This window comes from Polypterus senegalus, chromosome 2, assembly GCF_016835505.1.
Source record: "Polypterus senegalus isolate Bchr_013 chromosome 2, ASM1683550v1, whole genome shotgun sequence".
In the NCBI taxonomy this organism is placed as follows: domain Eukaryota; kingdom Metazoa; phylum Chordata; class Cladistia; order Polypteriformes; family Polypteridae; genus Polypterus; species Polypterus senegalus.
Window position 1 is genome coordinate 185,609,947 of NC_053155.1, and position 18,819 is coordinate 185,628,765.

At 38.2% G+C, this 18,819-nt stretch overlaps 1 protein-coding gene across 4 annotated transcripts in view; it reads right to left on the minus strand.

Annotated features, from left to right (window-relative positions):
- ppef1 (protein phosphatase, EF-hand calcium binding domain 1) overlaps window positions 1–18,819 on the minus strand; it is a 171,541-nt gene that overhangs the window by 71,225 nt on the left and 81,497 nt on the right. For 3 of the 4 annotated variants that reach the window (XM_039745020.1, XM_039745019.1, XM_039745018.1), the window contains 3 exons: window positions 10,416–10,573; window positions 6,535–6,649; window positions 4,983–5,029 (listed from right to left, as the gene is read on the minus strand). In XM_039745020.1, the coding sequence (XP_039600954.1) occupies window positions 4,983–5,029; window positions 6,535–6,649; window positions 10,416–10,573 (320 nt within the window). The remainder of the gene's footprint in view (window positions 1–4,982; window positions 5,030–6,534; window positions 6,650–10,415; window positions 10,574–18,819) is intronic. The other variant, XM_039745021.1, reaches the window with a different exon arrangement.

Here is an 18,819-nt window from a genome sequence, read left to right on the forward strand (position 1 = left end):
CAACTGCAAAACAGAAGACTAACACCCACTCCACTGCTGAAGTCACTTCTGTTTTCCGTCCTCCTGCACCAGCTCTTTCCTATCGAGTTACCATATATCCCCCGGAACTGGCCGTGTTGGCTTCAGTTCTATTTTGACCTCTCATCTGAAAAAACGCATCCACAACTTGTTGGATGTCTTTTTTGTGTTTTCTATTTTTGCAATTATATGGGGTCACCAACGTGCTGCCTCGACTGTTTAACGCTATTGTGTCTGTTCTTTACAACACATTTATTTTTATCATAGCCATTTATCTTATTGTTTCTTGGCTTCTGTCCAATTTTATTCTCTTTCACTATAACCTTTTTAGGTTTCCAAACACACCCAATATCTCCATTCTTGCCACATGTTATGTACACCTTTGGTTTTCATCGATATGATTTATGATTTGCTTCACCACGACCTGTACACCTATTTTGACTTTACTTGAAGGCACTGGAATAATGTCTGCCTTTGGCAATCTGCTAAGTTGCCAAGACTCCTGTGGTTCTGTCTCCAGTGAGGCCACTGAGTATCTCCACTTGTCTCCAGAATGTGAGTGTAGCCTCTGTTATAAGGTGCTTGGTGTGGCTTCATCCACATACTGGCCACTGCCTCCCCCTTATTTTGCTTTTTTCTGTGGAAATGAAACTGCTCTATGATGACAAGTGGTTTTGGAGAACAAAATACCCGTAACACTCCTGCCATGCAAGCATACAGTAAATTTTCTCTCCTACTGCCTCTGCCATGATTTGACTACAAACCAATTTTAAAATTTTGTATTTCAAAACAGTGTGCGTCACTGCTAACTTTTTGTTATCTCTGATAATGTTAGCTGCTACAAAGCACTTAAATCTATCAAGATAGGGTGTCCATTGCTACACTTTTTCAACAAAGGCTTCAAGGCTGTTCTCCCATGGTATTCAATCTGAAAAAGAACAATGAATTCAGGCTTCTAATCACCAAAAACATTATATTGGGGGTATCTACAGCATTTAAAAAGGAAATGATACTATTATAGTATCTGAATTCAATAATAGAGCCAACAACAGGAGCTGCAAAAGGGGATCCTTCTTCTATATTGGATCGCCATACAGCAAAAACTACTAATTTAACCAGCTCACACAGAGCTTTCATGCAGCATTCTATTAGAACACATTATGTCACACATTCTGTACATAAAGTAATATTTGTCTAATATAGTAATTGTATTATCTATACTAATAAAAGGCAAAGCCCTCACTGACTGACTGACTCACTGACTCATCACTAATTCTCCAAGTTCCCGTGTAGGTAGAAGGCTGAAATTTGGCAGGCTCATTCCTTACAGCTTACTTACAAAAGTTGGGCAGGTTTCATTTCGAAATTCTACGCGTAATGGTCATAACTGGAAGGTATTTTTCTCCATTTACTGTAATGGAGTTGAGCTCGAAAGCCGTGGGGGGCGGAGCTTCGTGTGACATCATCACACCTCCCGCGTAATCACGTGAACTGACTGTCAACGCAGTGCGTAGAAAATCAGGAAGACCTCCGAAAATCGCTGAATAAAACATGCATTATATAATTGAGAAGGCAGCGAAACAATAAGAAGCGAGCGAGTGACATATCCTACCATATTCATGAGTGCTGCTACTTCGGAAAGAAAGCAAGGTGTAAACCTGAACTTTAAATTAAGTTCATAGACAGGCTGCCGCTGGCGTTTCTCATGCCCACAGGTAATGCGGGATACAAGTTTAATGAGAGGGCGCAGGATATAAGCGAGAGTTTTGATCACTTTGTAACTAAGTTAAAATTTCAGGTGAAGGGGTGTGCTTATGCAAATTCCGAGAGACTGTGTTTGTGGGGGATTGACAGTTAAGGCAGGTGGGGGAGTCACGTCATCATCTCCCCTCCCATTTACCTCATTTTGCTCTGAGCTGAGCTCTGCGGCTAACGCCGTCTTCCGAAGCAACTTCGTCAGACTGCCACCAAATACTCACAGAAAAATCCACAAGTTATTCCACACGCCGTCTCTAGAGTTTTTCCAAACTGAATCCTCCAGGCACTACTTACAAAAGGTTACATTGCCAATCATGTTACGTTATTTTTAAAATCTTTCCATTTCTTAGCACAAGCACAGCTGAGAAGCTTCGATGCATGTGCTCCATAACGCGTTAAAAAATAATGCATTAAATAACACTTTGCATTACAAGCAAAGGGAACTTTTGTCAATGCATGATTTCCTGGTACACCGATTACATTGATCAGCGCATCCCGATTCATTTTATCCTCGCACCACCTTGGTTTGAGTAGAAGTATGAAAAAATATGAGGTTAACACAGAAAAACGGATCACCAATTCAAGCTTTATGAATAATCGATTAAGCCATCAATAATTGTTTTGGTAAAGCCATACTCAGTGTAATCCTCCTTCCATTTTATAATTTTTCCGCCACTAGTCATGATTAAATGAACGGTAAAAAAGTAAGAGTGAAGCGAGGGTGACTTATTTAGGCAGGCATATATATGACAGAAACACTCATGACAATGCCAATCATGTTACGTTATTATTAAAATGTTTCCTTTTCTTTTTAATTACTTCTTTAACACATTACTTCTCTGCTGCAAGACGCGGGTATATTGCTATATATATATATATATGAATGACCTCCAAAGAGCGCTGAGACTTTTGATATCGTGAACGTGTCTGCAAAAGCTGGGGTCTCCTGCCCAGCAAAAGTCGAGCAGCCGGCGCGCGTGCATAGCTCTGCCGGCCTTTGAGACGCTGACTGCGCTTCTGCCTTAAGTCAAAGTGAGCACTTTTAATTTTTCATCCTCCCCTGAGCTATAGCCCAGACAAGTGCAAACACGGGACCCCTTTTCTACACGCGCAAACTAATATTAAGGCAATTCGCACTTTCTATTTTGCACGCATACGATTATGAGGTCGTCAGCTCGGATTATGAAGACACGCACAGGAGTGGAGGACTGACAGTGCCATCACAGCCGATTAATGGCAGGGACGTCTCACCAGTCTACACAAGACCCACCGCGAACGTCAGCGAACACATCTCTCTATACTATATAAAAGAAAAAGGCAACTTTCCTTTCTTTACACCTTTTTCCTTTTATCCCAAACCAAAGCCTTTCTCTCTTAACACTGCAGAGGACACAAAACTAATTTTCTTTAAATGCCGGTAAGGCACATTACCAGAGGCAGAAGTTTGAACGTTCACATAGAAAATGTAATTTCTATACCACAGCCGTCGTGTAGCGCCTTTCAAAAGGGATCAACTACCGAGAGATGATCCATATATATTTTAGCTGCTGTTAGTACTACTTAACTGTTGTGTTACACAGTCTTTAAAATGTAGTTTACCCGGACCACTCCAGTAGTGCTCAATGTACCTGTACTTCTTAAAACGTTAATGTTTTACTGTTTAATAACTTATAGACTACATTTTATTATTTTTCCCTTGCACTCAGTGACCAAAGCTATACACACACATATAGACACATACATATATATACACATATATATACCTGTGTGTATGTTTGTATGTATGTGTGTATATATATATATATATATAGATATAGATATATATATATAGATATGAGAACAACACTCATATCAATGACAAAACAATTACATTAACAATCATGTTACGTTATTTTTAAAAATGTTCCTTTTCTTTTTCATAACTTCTTTAACACACTACGTCTCCGCTGCGTAGCGCGGTATTCTGCTAGTCTATATATATAATTCACTAAGCAGCCGACCATGGCACACAAGACAGAGACCATGGGATACGCACGACAGAGCCACGCCCACCAACTCACAGAGCCCTGCCCACCAACTCTATGACCATAAGATACGCATGACAGAGCCCCGCCCGCCAACTCTAACTTTCCTCCCGCGTCATGGGATACGCATGACAGAGCCCCGCCCGCCAACTCTAACCCTCCTCCCGCATCCACCCTCACTCTCGAGGCATGCGCACTGCCTGCTCATGTGCCCGCTCGCAACACCTTACCAAACACAGCCTCAGTCACTTTCGTCTCTGTTACAGTCCACATGCACCTCTGAGCCACGTTGACTTTTCATTGTTCTTTTCGGTTCCGGCTGCTTTTCTATATACTAAGTCGACCATGGCACGCAAGACAGAGACCATGGGATAGGGATACACACGACAGTGCCCCACCCGCCAAGTCTAACCCTCCTCCCGCGTCCAACCTCACAAACTGTTTTACACACTGCGTTCAGCGATTCCCATCTGCGACAAACATGCTTCATCTTAGATGGTCCTGCAGGAACAGGGAAAACCTTTGTCTACAAAAACCTGATTCATAACATACTAAGAGCATAGTGTTTTTGTTGGCTTGCCCGCCTGCCTGCCCGCCTGAATGTTACCAGCATTCACCGCAATGTACTGGAGTGTAAAACTATCACAGCTGCTACCTCACAAACTGTCCTTTTTCCCCGGATTTCCCTGACCCCATCAGATTCAAATTTGCTTTTTACTTTTACATGCAGACAATTTCCTGTTAGATTAGCATTTGCAATGACAATTAATAAGGCACAGGGCCAAACTTTCAAAAAGATATGCCTGTATCTGCCAAAACCAGTTTTCAGTCACGGACAATTGTATTTTGCTCTCTCTAGAGTTCCATTTTTTTTTATTCACTCACAGTCATATCCTCAAACCCACACCATTTGGACAACTGTGTCTTTCAGGAAGTGTTCACCCATCAATAAATAATTATGCGCCGTATGCTACGCCGTGGGTTGGCTAGTGTTTTTATATTTAGCCTGACATCAAAATGTTCCTGAAGAGGTTTAGTGAAAAGTGAGTGTGTGGACAGCACCTTTTCTGGAAGAAAAACAGTAATAATATACAGTATCTTATCCATTAATAAAAGACTTTGTATAGCTGTCTGGTTAAATTATACCTACTGTAGACAAGAAAAAGGACACAAATCATTTACCTTGTAAAATATAAGCAGTAAGTCATCAAGTTTTCCGTGTAGATCACCTGAAGATAGAAAAACAATATTATTATGTACAATGTTACACTATTGGCTGCAGCAGACCCCCGTGACCCTGTAGTTAGGATATAGCAGGTTGGATGATGGATGGATGGATGGATGGATGTTACACACCAGGCAAGTATTAGGGTAATGTGTTAAAAGAAACATGCATGTATAGTCAACTTTTTAAAGCAACGAGTAACTTAATGTAATACATATTTTACTAAAGTGAAAATATCTGCATTGTTTAAAAAAATCAGCAATGCTTTATAGTGTTACTATGTGATCTAACTGTGTGGTGACAGCTAGTGAAGAAGAGGTTAAGCAGATGTGTAGCATGCAATCAACTGAAAATAACTGAACAAAAGTTAATGGCATAGATTTAATCCTACATGTGCTGGGGGTAAATTTAATCAACCCAGTTTAGGGTCACAGGGAGCCAGTGATTATTGCAGCAGCACTGTAAGGCAAGAAGCAAATGTGACGCAGGGTATGTCTCCTTTGCAGGGCATAATTGCACAGCCAATCAGAATAGAGTGTTTTGCAGGCAGTTCAGTAACAGAAACATATTAACTCTTTTGAGGTGGGTGTCGACTTATAACGACATACAGTGGTGTTGTTACTCAAAGAGTTAAGAAAATACATACTTCAAACACTGTGAAGTAAATAACATCCATGCCCTTTTTCCATCCTCAACGTAAGCTCATAAAGATATGTGATACGAACACTGGCAAATATCTGGCTTAAAACTAAACTGACACTTTATTAATTAAAAAGTAGTTGACTACTACATTTAAATCTAAAATAAACATTATTGGAGTTTATGTTCTGTACCCATTGGTAGAACTAAAAGGCTTAAAATAAGTAGCACTAAAAGCTACATAAAAAAATGTATATAATTAAATCCTGCTTTATATTATCATCATTACATGGAATTTAGAAGTACATGAATTTTTTTCTTGATTTTCTCATTGTTTACGGAAACAGATGTATTATGATTACAAGTGTGGGTTTCATATCTCTACTTTATGTTAAATAAGAATAACGGCAAGTAAATAAACTACACGACAATTGACAAATGTGGCTGTGTTTCTGGTCATAAAGGTTCATATATGGACTTAGGATTTATTAACAAATGCTGTCCAGTGAAAAGTGTAGTTTTTCATACAAAAGAAGGAAAAGTGACACACTATTTGTTATGCATTATGTTTTATAATAAGAAACTATATAACATATTTAGTTGCTTTTTTCAAATAATGAGTAACGTATCTAACTAACTTTCAAAAGTAACATTCCCCAACACTGCTCCAGGTACAATTGTGCTTACTTAATTGTCACACTGTTGGTTCTGAATAAATTTCCAAAGCAACTGGCCACTGAGAGCCCATTAAACTGATGTTCAAAAAAAAAAAAAATTCAGAACATTTTTTCCTAAAGCAAATAATAAGTCTACCAATTAAGGAAAAAGTAAAATTACATAGCAGCAGTGTAAAGTCTCACAGTTACCTACCACAGACGGTTATTTGCCTGGTATAGGTGGTTGATAAATGAATGATATTTGGCATGTGCTTCAGGAACTTCTTTGTTTCATGTAACAATTGCAGAACATATCGTGGATGGAGGGTCTGAAAAAAAAGGTTATGAGTGAATACCAAAACTAGAAGACTCATAAGTGTGTAGATTAAGTCTTGTCTGGGACCAGATATGACTTATAATATCTTCCAGGGCTATTCAATGCAATAAATCAAAAAGGGTAAGCTATCACTTTTAATTTCATTCTAATAATTCATTTCTATTGCTATTCTGTTTACATTTTATACCTGAACTTCATGTGACAGTGATGGCACCTGACTCTCAGCTCGTAGTGGCCATTACTATAATGTTATATCAAGTCCAGTTGTGTGAGTGCATAAGTTGGAGCATAATGTCACATTGGCCAATTTATTTAATGGAAACTACCAGAAGAAAAAGGTTATTTTTGAGAATTCAAAAAATAACAGAGTTTCCTCTCCATAAAGGTAGAATTCACATATTATTAAAATCTGTGGCAAAAGACATAGAAGATTATCTTCAGGAGAACACTGAGAATTGTTTCACCTGTCCCTCCAGCAGCCCAATTGGAACAAAAAAGATGGGGCTAAGTATTATAGGGTGGTAAATAAAATTAATTTTAAGAAAGCTGTGTTCTCTATTTAATTACATTTTTAATTGACCAAGTAACCAGTACTATAGATTTTACCAAGTCAGACTTGAGAAGCATATACAGCTCTAGATGTATAAAAGAGAGTGACAAATAGAATATGGCATTTAGCAATTTATTGAGACATTGAGTACTTGGTTACGCCTTTTGGGGTGACAAATATCCCAGGCCTTTCATTTGTTAATGATATTTTCGGGGATATTTTGAAAAACGTGTGCTTATTAATATAGACATTACATTTTCCTACACATGTTCAACGTTTCTGTGTCTTTCATGACTCAGAAGAACACATCTATATGTTAATCTCAAGAAGTATAAACTTTTAAGGTTGTCACATTTTTCAAATTGATCTCAGCATTTACCCAACTAAGGTGCTATTCAGGATGGAAAAAGACCTATCACATATCACAACCTAACATTACTCTCTTTTAGACACACAGACACCACCTGGAGAGCTTGGTAGCAAACTGTAAATTGTTCATGTATTGTGGTCTATGGCCGGCTTGTCTTCACGGCCAATACCCCCAGGCCGCCAGATGAAGTTCTTCCTGCAGCATGGAGGTGCCCCGGATGCCAGCAGGGAATCATGGACTATGGAGTTTTCCCTTACAAACCTGCTGGATACCCCAGGGGACAACAGAGGACGCTGCAGGGAGGCATAGAGAGTAATTTGTGCCCTATAACCCGGAAGTGCGTCATAGGCAGAGCGACAGCAGAAGAGATGTACTTCCGGGATGAAGAAAAGGACTTTTTATCTGACCCGGAAGTGATTAGGATCACATGAACTGGGGATTGGAACACTTCCGGGTCAGGGACTTTAAAAGGACTGTGATAGCTCCCAAAAAGCGAGCTGACCTGGGTGGAATGGTGGCAATGTGTCTGGGAGTGGAGGAATTGTTTATTGTGTATTTGGAGTTATTATATGAGTATAGTGGTGGAGAGGGTGCTTTGTGCACTGTAGCATTTAAATAAAGTCGATTATTGGACTTTTACCTGGTGTCTAACGTCTTGGCCAAGGGTTCACGGGAGCGATAGCGCCCCCTATTTGTCACAGTATGTATTTAATTTATATAACCTGAAAGTGACAATGAGCAACAAAAGTCAGCATTAAAAATTCCCACACATCTTTGGATGGTATACACCATGTTCATTTCTCAAATATATATGGAATAACATGAAATTCGAACAAAGCCTCTGAAACAGAAACTAGTGAACAAAACAAAATAATGATCTTAAAATGGTAGTATGACCATCCTGGTAAAGACCTTCTACTCAATTTTTGTATTTCTAACCCCAACCACCCTTCTGCACTGGGCAGGCTACACCTGCTCTAGTATTGATGTTGTGCAGAATAACACACAAAACAATCGGAGTGCAGTATGGCTGAGGTGAAAATCTGATGCCATTGACAGCAGTGGAGGCACATTTTCAATACAGTTGTGCATAGATGTCCATACCTTGCATTTATCAAGCTGATTGTATGTTAATATTCTGAATCATATTGTTCTTTGGGCCGCTGTCTGAGAGTTAGTTACACATGTCAATAAATACCATTTTTAAACTTGCACTTTCTTACCTTTCTATAAACTATCAAAATGGCTTAGATGAAGGCATTGTGGGTATTCCCAGTCCACTTTGACACAATATCCATAAAAAAGTTAGCAAAATCACGTAGATGTTCAATGTAAAGAACCTTAAAGTATGACTAGGCTCTAAGACCCTGGAATTATAAATGAATATCAGCTGGAACATATTGATTTAATTTAAATAATGTGTAACAAGTTGGTGATTGGACACAAAGACACAAAATTACATTTCCTTGTCACTTATTCTTTCGATATGTATTTTAAATACTGTTTGTATTCATCATTCATTCTGTCTGATGAAGAATATTTTGGTGTCTTAAGTACACAGCAGTAAAACAACAATTTTTGAGTCTGCCAATAAAATTGCCCTATAGATTTAACCATTCGAAAGCTTCTATACACTGATTCCAAAGTGTGATCTTGTATGTTACTCGTTTCAAGAAAGTCAGTTAGTCTCGCAAGCTCTCCTCCTGAGTCTAAGTCCACTCTCACCAGTGAAAGGCATTTGAGAAACTGGGCCCTATCTGCCTATCTCCACGTTTTAATCATATCAGGCTGCCAGTTAACCTAACTAGATGTCTTTGGACTCTTAGGATCATGAGAATAACATGTAAACTCTAAGCACTAAGAGCGTAACTGATGTCCAGGGATTGTAAAGCAGCACTCTGATATGTGTGTATATTTGCATATGTGAATATATATCCTCTTTATTTTTCATAACTGATGCCATTAAATAGAGGAGAGCGAGGTTAGGAGCACACGCTGATACAGCACATTGCCGCACCCACCACATGACAAACCAACTCAGGATCCCAGATTAGGACCCGAGTGCAGGCATACAATGGGTGACACTTCTGCACCACACTAGTTCAGATGGAGTGGTACAGTGTGAGTTTTCTTATGATGGCTGGAGTGCTAATTCTGCCACCAACCGCCTGGTTTTTCCCTGCAGGTTCCCTACATGCAGGGCTGGATGCAGATTAACGTCATACCCAGGACGGAGCGATTGCAGGTTAAGGACTTTACTCAAGGGCCCACCAAAGAAGAATCACTTTTGGCATTTACGGGATTTGAACCAGCAACCTTCTGATTGCCAGTGCAAATCTCTAGCCTCAGAGCAATTCAAAATGGCTAAATGACGAAAAGTTTATTATTATAGAAGGTAAAAAGACAGAATACTGCAGTTTTGACTTCAGACTAATTTTGATTTTTGGCTTGAACATGCACAAAACAGATTACCACCTTATTAGTGAAGATAATAACACTCATCCACCTAAATTAAAGATTAAGTTTTTATCTGTGTGTCCATCCAGTTGCTATGTTTCTGTCATTCCTAAAGATGGCATATTACAAACATTTTTAGTACTAACATGCATGCATTTGTTATTTCAATATATGGCATATCACAAACATTAACACTGCTTTTATGAGTGCCAAACCAAATGCCATTTCATTGTGCACTACAAACGTTAATGCTGAGGTCTACGTTAACCACTTAGATTTCAACCCGTCTTAAATAGGTATCACAGCTAGTTAAGTAATTATTGAATGTCCTTTACTGAAAATCTATGAAGATAATTTTATCGACACCATTTGTTTACTTACTTGCTGTTGCTTGAACCCGCTGAGCAAAGCATTGGTGTGTACCACAGTAAGAGGGAAAGAAAGGCGTGGACCAGCATAGGAATCTGGAACTTCAATCTTCTCATATTTTGCTAACTTGGCCTCTTCATTATTTGGATCCAAAACATGGGAGATTAAATCTGGTAAAGAAAGCTTTTTATTTTTAAATGGATTGAATTATATAATTGATGAAGAATATTCAAATGAGTACTCTTCAAAATTTCACTTAAAAAAATAAGGAATGTATTGAAGAAGATAAAAGTAATAATTTATACAGCAGCATAAAATAGTAAGTTAAACAAACAGGGGACCTGAGTTGGCAAGGGCAGATTTGCCATTATTTTATAAGTACAGTACAGCTGAATGCACAGTTCACAGATCGAAACCTAAAGGTGATACAGTCGGTCACATATTGGAATTCCTGTACTTTACCGTTCAATTGAAATAGCAAAACTGCAAGTCTCTATTTGATTCTGACAATGCAACTTCTAAGACTAGAAACAGCTATTTAAGTGAATGAAAGAGTAATAAAATGTTCCAATAAAAATCTACAACTCTGAAAAGAACAGAATACTGTGTAGAGCCAGAAACCTCAACCAACACAAATGACCTACAGTATATGTGTATGTGTATATTTATCTTCTTCTTCTTTCGGCTGCTCCTGTTAGGGGTTGCCACAGCGGATCATCTTTTTCTATATCCTCCTGTCCTCTGCATCTAGCTCTGTTATACCCATCACCTGCATGTCCTCTCTCACCACATCCATAAACCTTCTCTTAGCCTCTCCTCTTTTCCTCTTTCCTGTCAACTCTATCCTTAGCATCCTTCTCCCAATAGTATATAAATATATAAAAATGTGTATGAAGTTATATGTGCAGTATATTTATATGTATATGTAATGTTTAGATATGTTCATGTAACTTCCTGCCTTTCAAAATCACCTTTTTATTTTTATATGATGGGGAAGAGGTTTTTAATGAAATCAGTAGTTTGTATATAAAAAAACTCCATCCATATTCAGATGTGACCAATGCCATTCAGAGACAAAATATATCCCTATATAAGAAAAGGCTGAATTACGTATATAGAGTACAGATTGAACATTGGAAAGTACTTCCAAAAACAGAGAACCATGGCTACATGCAGATTACAGGCAATGCTTTGGAGACATTTAAATCTCAAAATATTGACAAGATAATGGGTTGAGTTGCCTGTTCTGTTCAACACTTTTCAGATATTTTTTACATTTTTATTATATTAGAACCTATCAATCACAGGGACTGGAGCTATTTATTTATCTTGTGCATTCTAATTTTGTCCAAAACTGTCTTAAAATCATAACTCTGTCAAAAAGCATTAGTGATATTTTTCTTATCTTGCATCATTCATTCATTTTTCTTTGTGGAGGTATAATGTAAATTCTTGTAAGACATTTTACATTTCTTCTGCTTAAGACAAATGTGGTTTTTTTTCATGTAGTGATACTCAACATGTTTCTTTAATGTTATGCAGATGCTTTCTAAACACTGCATAGGTGGCTATTAGAATTCTGTCACTTACAGCTTACGTTTGACAGCTGGATGTCTAAAGTCCAGAGTCTTTGCTCATTTGGTGCCTAGTATTTTTTTCTCCTTGAATTAAGAAAATTATGCATTATATTTATGTATTGTCTAGCATTATATACCTACAATAAGCTGCAAATACTTTGGTGTTTCATTCATTTATACTTTGTGCAAATGAATATGATACTTATAAGCGATTAATATCCTCAATTTCTGAGTCAGTGGTTGGGTCTGTCTGAATGGCAGAGAAAATATTGAGTAAAGATGTAAGCCACTACTAATTACCAGTCTAAATTCTATGAACAACCTTTCATGTTTCAGAATGCTTTTAGAGTATTTTTGATTAGAATATAAAGGAATACTTTTCATGACTGCGTAACATGAGGACACTCTGACGTCACATGTGATGAAGACCATGGAGCAGCTGCTGCTTCACCAACTGAGGCCACAGGTCCGCCATGCCCTCGGACCTCTGCAGTTCACTTACCAGGAGAAGGTGGGAGCGGAGGATGCCATCATCTATATGCTATACCGATCCCTCTCCCACTTGGACAGAGGCAGTGGTGCTGTAAGAATTAAGTTTCTGGACTTCTCTAGCACCTTCAACACCATCCAACCTCTGCTCCTTAAGGACAAGCTGACAGAGATGGGAGTAGATTCATACCTGGTAGCATGGGTCATGGACTATCTTACAGACAGACCTAAGTATGTGCGTCTCGGAAACTGCAGGTCTGACATTGTGGTCTATACTATACTATACTTTCAGCCTATATAATTCAGACTTCCAATACAACTCTGAGTCCTGCCAAACGCAAAAGTTCACTGACGACACTGCTATCGTAGGCTGCATCAGGAGTGGGCAGGAGGAGGAGTATAGGAACCTAATCAAGGACTTTGTTAAATAATGCAACTCAAACCACCTACAACTGAGCACCAGCAAAACCAAGGAGCTGGTGGTGGATTTTAGGAGGCCCATGCCGCTCATGGACCCCGTGATCATCAGAGGTGACTGTGTGCAGTGGGTGCAGACCTATAAATACCTGGGAGTGCAGCTGGATGATAAATTGGACTGGATTGCCAATAATGATGCTCTGTGTAAGAGAGGACAGAGCCAACTATACTTCCTTAGAAGGCTGGTGTCCTTCAACATCTGCAATAAGATGCTGCAGATGTTCTATCTGATGGTTGTGGCGAATGCCCTCTTCTATGCGGTGGTGTGCTGGGGAGGCAGCATAAAGAAGAGGGACACCTCACGCCTGGACAAACTGGTGAGGAAGGCAGGCTCTATTGTAGACATGGAGCTGGACAATTTGACATCCGTGGCAGAGCGATTGGCACTGAGCAGGCTCTTGTCAATAATGGAGAATCCACTGCATCCACTGAACAGTATCATCTCCAGACAGAGGAGCAGCTTCAGTGACAGACTGCTGTCACTGTCCTACTCCACTGACAGACTGAGGAGATCATTCCTCCCCCACACTATGCAACTCTTTAATTCCACCCGGGGGGGTAAACGTTAACATTATTCAAAGTTACTGCCTGTTATACCTGCATTTTTATCACTCTTTAATTTAATATTGTTTTTTTATCAGTATGCTGCTGCTGGAATATGTGAATTTCCCATTGGGATTAATAAAGTATCTATCTATCTATCTATCTATCTATCTATCTATCTATCTATCTATCTATCTATCTATCTATCTATCTATCTACAGTGGTGTGAAAAACTATTTGCCCCCTTCCTGATTTCTTATTCTTTTGCATGTTTGTCACACAAAATGTTTCTGATCATCAAACACATTTAACCATTAGTCAAATATAACACAAGTAAACACAAAATGCAGTTTTTAAATGACGGTTTTTATTATTTAGGAGAAAAAAATCCAAACCTACATGGCCCTGTGTGAAAAAGTAATTGTCCCCTGAACCTAATAACTGGTTGGGCCACCCTTAGCAGCAATAACTGCAAGCAAGCGTTTGCGATAACTTGCAATGAGTCTCTTACAGCGCTCTGGAGGAATTTTGGCCCACTCATCTTTGCAGAATTGTTGTAATTCAGCTTTATTTGAGGGTTTTCTAGCCTTTTTAAGGTCATGCCATAGCATCTCAATTGGATTCAGGTCAGGACTTTGACTAGGCCACTCCAAAGTCTTCATTTTGTTTTTCTTCAGCCATTCAGAGGTGGATTTGCTGGTGTGTTTTGGGTCATTGTCCTGTTGCAGCACCCAAGATCGCTTCAGCTTGAGTTGACGAACAGATGGCCGGACATTCTCCTTCAGGATTTTTGGTAGACAGTAGAATTCATGGTTCCATCTATCACAGCAAGCCTTCCAGGTCCTGAAGCAGCAAAACAACCCCAGACCATCACACTACCACCACCATATTTTACTGTTGGTATGATGCTCTTTTCTGAAATGCTGTGTTCCTTTTACGCCAGATGTAATGGGACATTTGCCTTCCAAAAAGTTCAACTTTTGTCTCATCAGTCCACAAGGTATTTTCCCAAAAGTCTTGGCAATCATTGAGATGTTTCTTAGCAAAATTGAGACGAGCCCTAATGCTCTTTTGCTTAACAGTGGTTTGCGTCTTGGAAATCTGCCATGCAGGCCGTTTTTGCCCAGTCTCTTTCTTATGGTGGAGTCGTGAACACTGACCTTAATTGAGGCAAGTGAGGCCTGCAGTTCTTTAGACGTCGTCCTGGGGTCTTTTGTGACCTCTCGGATGAGTCGTCTCTGCGCTCTTGGGGTCATTTTGGTCAGCCGGCCACTCCTGGGAAGGTTCACCACTGTTCCATGTTTTTGCCATTTGTGGATAATGGCTCTCACTGTGGTTTGCTGGAGTCCCAAAGCTTTAGAAATGGCTTTATAACCTTTACCAGACTGATAGATCTCAATTCCTTCTGTTCTCATTTGTTCCTGAATTTCTTTGGATCTTGGCATGATGTCTAGCTTTTGAGGTGCTTTTGGTCTACTTCTCTGTGTCAGGCAGCTCCTATTTAAGTGATTTCTTGATTGAAACAGGTGTGGCAGTAATCAGGCCTGGGGGTGGCTACGGAAATTGAACTCAGGTGTGATACACCACAGTTAGGTGATTTTTGAACAAGGGGGCAATTACTTTTTCACACAGGGCCATGTAGGTTTTGTTTTTTTTTCTCCCTAAATAATAAAAACCATCATTTAAAAACTGCATTTTGTGTTTACTTGTGTTATATTTGACTAATGGTTAAATGTGTTTGATGATCAGAAACATTTTGTGTGAAAAACATGCAAAAGAATAAGAAATCAGGAAGGGGGCAAATAGTTTTTCACACCACTGTATCTAATTCATCTCCATAGGCAAATAATATGGAGAAATGCTTACAGCCCAAGTTTCAATGTCTGAATTACAAAGTGTAGTTTTAAATGTAAAATGCTCCCATTTACACCATTCTTTATTCTTGATGCCTCTGTCTTTATCAATTTTACACATAACCTGTCTTTTTTAATTAAAATTCTAGAAAAAGCAGTTTTTAACCAGTCAAATAATTACTTGAATAAACACACCATTCCTGACACATTTCAGTCAGGTTTTAGACCAGATCACAGTACAGAAACTACATTATTTAAAGTAGTTAATGACCTGCGAGTTATTGCTGACACAGGCCATTTCTGTTAGTCAACACCGTAGACCACAGCATTCTTATTAATTGTCTTAGCATATGGGAGGGTCTCTCTGGTAATGTCTTAAATTGTTTTCAGTCCTATTTAACACACAGGAAATTTGTTAGTTAAGGATCCATGATATTTCATATTGGATGCCACATGGATCTATTCTGGGCCCACTATTATTTTCAATTTACTTACTCCCGTTAGGCCAGATTATCTTAAAAAACACAGGGAGCTACCACAGCTATGTAGACAACACACAGATTTACTTATTGATAGCACTCGATGACTCTGACTCTCTGTGTTCTTTGATCAAATGCTTGTCTTGTATCACTGAATGGATGAATAGTAGTTTTCTCAAGCTAAGTAAGGAAAAAATCATAAATCTGAGAAATTAACTTGACTGTTGCCAGTAAACGTCAAGGCAGAAATAAGAACTTAGGTGTGATCCTGAACTCTGATCCAAACCATAAATCACAAATTACCAATATTACTTGGACTGAATTTTTTCACTTAAGAAATAGTGCAAAAGTTAGACCACTTATAAAAATTAAGTCAAAAATGTATTCACACTTTTGTTTTTAGTTGATTAGATTACTGTAATGCTCTCCTACAATTTAAGAAAGACTTTAACGGGTTGCAGTTTGTTCAAAATGCATCAGCTGGAATCTTAACCCACAATAGAAAACCTGAGCACATTGGTGTCTTCTAGAATAGATTTTAAAACACTGCTAATGGTATATAAAGCGCTGAATAATCTTACTCACACATATACTGCAGATTGTATTTTGGAGTACCTGTCCCCTTACATTCCCAATCATGACCTCAGATCGTCTAACATTGGTTTGCTTATTATATCAAGAGTGGAGCATAAAAGAAGTGGTGCGGAGGTCTTCTGCTGTTATGCACCAAAAATTTGGAATACTTTACCGATAAGAGATATGCCAGGCTAATACCATTGATCAATTTAAAAAAACTATTGAAAGCCCACTTTTTCAATTTGGCCTTTTATTAATTAATTTTTGTTTTACTTCTGATAGATTATATATGCATTGCTATGTCATATACTTCATGGAAGTGCTATCATTGTTAATCCCTACTTTTTTTTGTTTTGTTTTCCGGTCTCTCTGTTACACCACAACCACCTTATGAAAGTACTGTGTAGCCACTTGTGATGATGGAAGGAAAGTAGATACTCTAACTGTCTCCAAGACCAACTGTATTGAATTGACTAACATGGAGATTAAAAAAATGATAAGATTGACTTTAGCACCTTTATGTTAGGTAGAATGCCCAGTGGAGGCAGGGTGGTCTTTAGACCTGGAACTCCTGCAGATTTTGTTTATTTTCCATCATCTAACATCTTGAGATTATTTTGGCTTTTCTGTTTTCCATGGCCCTCAGATCATTGATCAGACATATCTTAATGGACTTAATAATATTTTTAGGATTAGGATTCTAATACTGTGGTGGGTTGGCACCCTGCCCAGGATTGGTTCCTGCCTTGTGCCCTGTGTTGGCTGGGATTGGCTCCAGCAGCCCCCCTGACCCTGTGTTCGGATTCAGCGGGTTGGAAAATGGATGGATGGATGGATTCTAACACTGGTATATCTGTGTTATGTAAGTATGTATTGATTTTTTTTTATCATTTTTTTAATATATATTATTTATTTAGTCATTTATAATCTATTTCTAACGTATTGCTTTCTTGCTTGTAATTCTTATTTTATAGTAGCTAAGGCACTTTGAGTTACAGTTTTTGTATAAAAATGTGCTACAGAAATAAATGTTGCTGCTTTCTGTGGAACTCTTTTTCCCCTTTTAAAAGATGTCATTAATCTTGATGTATAAAATACAGTAATTATCAATACATTTGCACATACCCAAGATGTGCAGGTTACACTGGCTGACAACTCTGAATTGACCGGATCATGGGTTAGTTCGATTGTGTGTGAGTGTGCCCTGTGAAGGACTTATGTTCCATCCAAGGTTGTGCTCCATAAAGGAATAAGCAGGTTCAGATAACTGAGGAATGCTGAGGAATGGATAGACTGAATTGCTTCATATCTCAAAAGGGATATGTGAAACAAGCTTTGAGATTTCCAATAAACTCATTCAAACCTGGTGAACAGGATGACTAGACTAAACCTCTGGGGAACTATATTTCAAAATGTTGCTGGATTGTTTTTTAAAAGTAATACTGTGAATTGGTCCATATAATATAACAATGATGGCTACAGTGAAATAACAGCCATTGTTTTTAAAGAAAGTTAACAACAAATGACCAAAGAAATAAAAATAAGAGGATGGATGGAAGCCAAAAAAAATATTCATGTTCCATCACTGCAGACCTTGGTTATTTGGCTAACATAAAATAAAAAAAAACTGGTAATGGGAATTGCAGAATAATATCATAGATATCTGTAGGCAGAACATTTTTGTTAATAGCCTGTAATTATTAGCTACTTTCACACATAATCCATTAGTGTGATTCCTAAATGAATTAAACAGGCACTAGCTGATAACCTTTGCTTTCTCTTAACAAAGGCAGAAATATTACATTTCTACACAGATAGAACATTACCTTTTGTGTGAGGAAAGACAGGGCTTGAATTGAAGAGTTAATGTGATTAAAATAAATCATTTTGACATATGTCATTTTTACACAGGTATCAGGGTATTTGCCTCTTTCAGGAAATTGCCTTTTGTGTGAGCAAGGAGGAAGCTTGAATTGATGCATTAATGTGGTTAAAGTAAATGATGTTAGATATATGCTAATGGTGTTACATATGTTCATTTCCTCTTCACCAAGGATTGCCTTTGCCTCTCTGTATAGAGATACATAGTTTTATCTTGTACATTTATTCAGTTTACTATAGTCAAGCCATTTGATAAAAATGATTCAATGAATTCCGTTCATAAATGGTTGTATCCAGTGAAAATTAAACAAAAATAATCAACATTTCATATTATAGGTATTTCCAAATAAACAATATGTAGTAACAGTACACTAGATTAAGCTATTAAACACTTTTGTAAGAATACAGTATGATATAATGTGTTTCATACAGTACTGCTCCACGTTATTATTGCTAGGTTCAGTTTGCTGTTTATTTAACTTCCACTCATTTATGTTAACTTTATGGACCTAAGCCCTTGGAATCAGGTTCATGTAAAGTT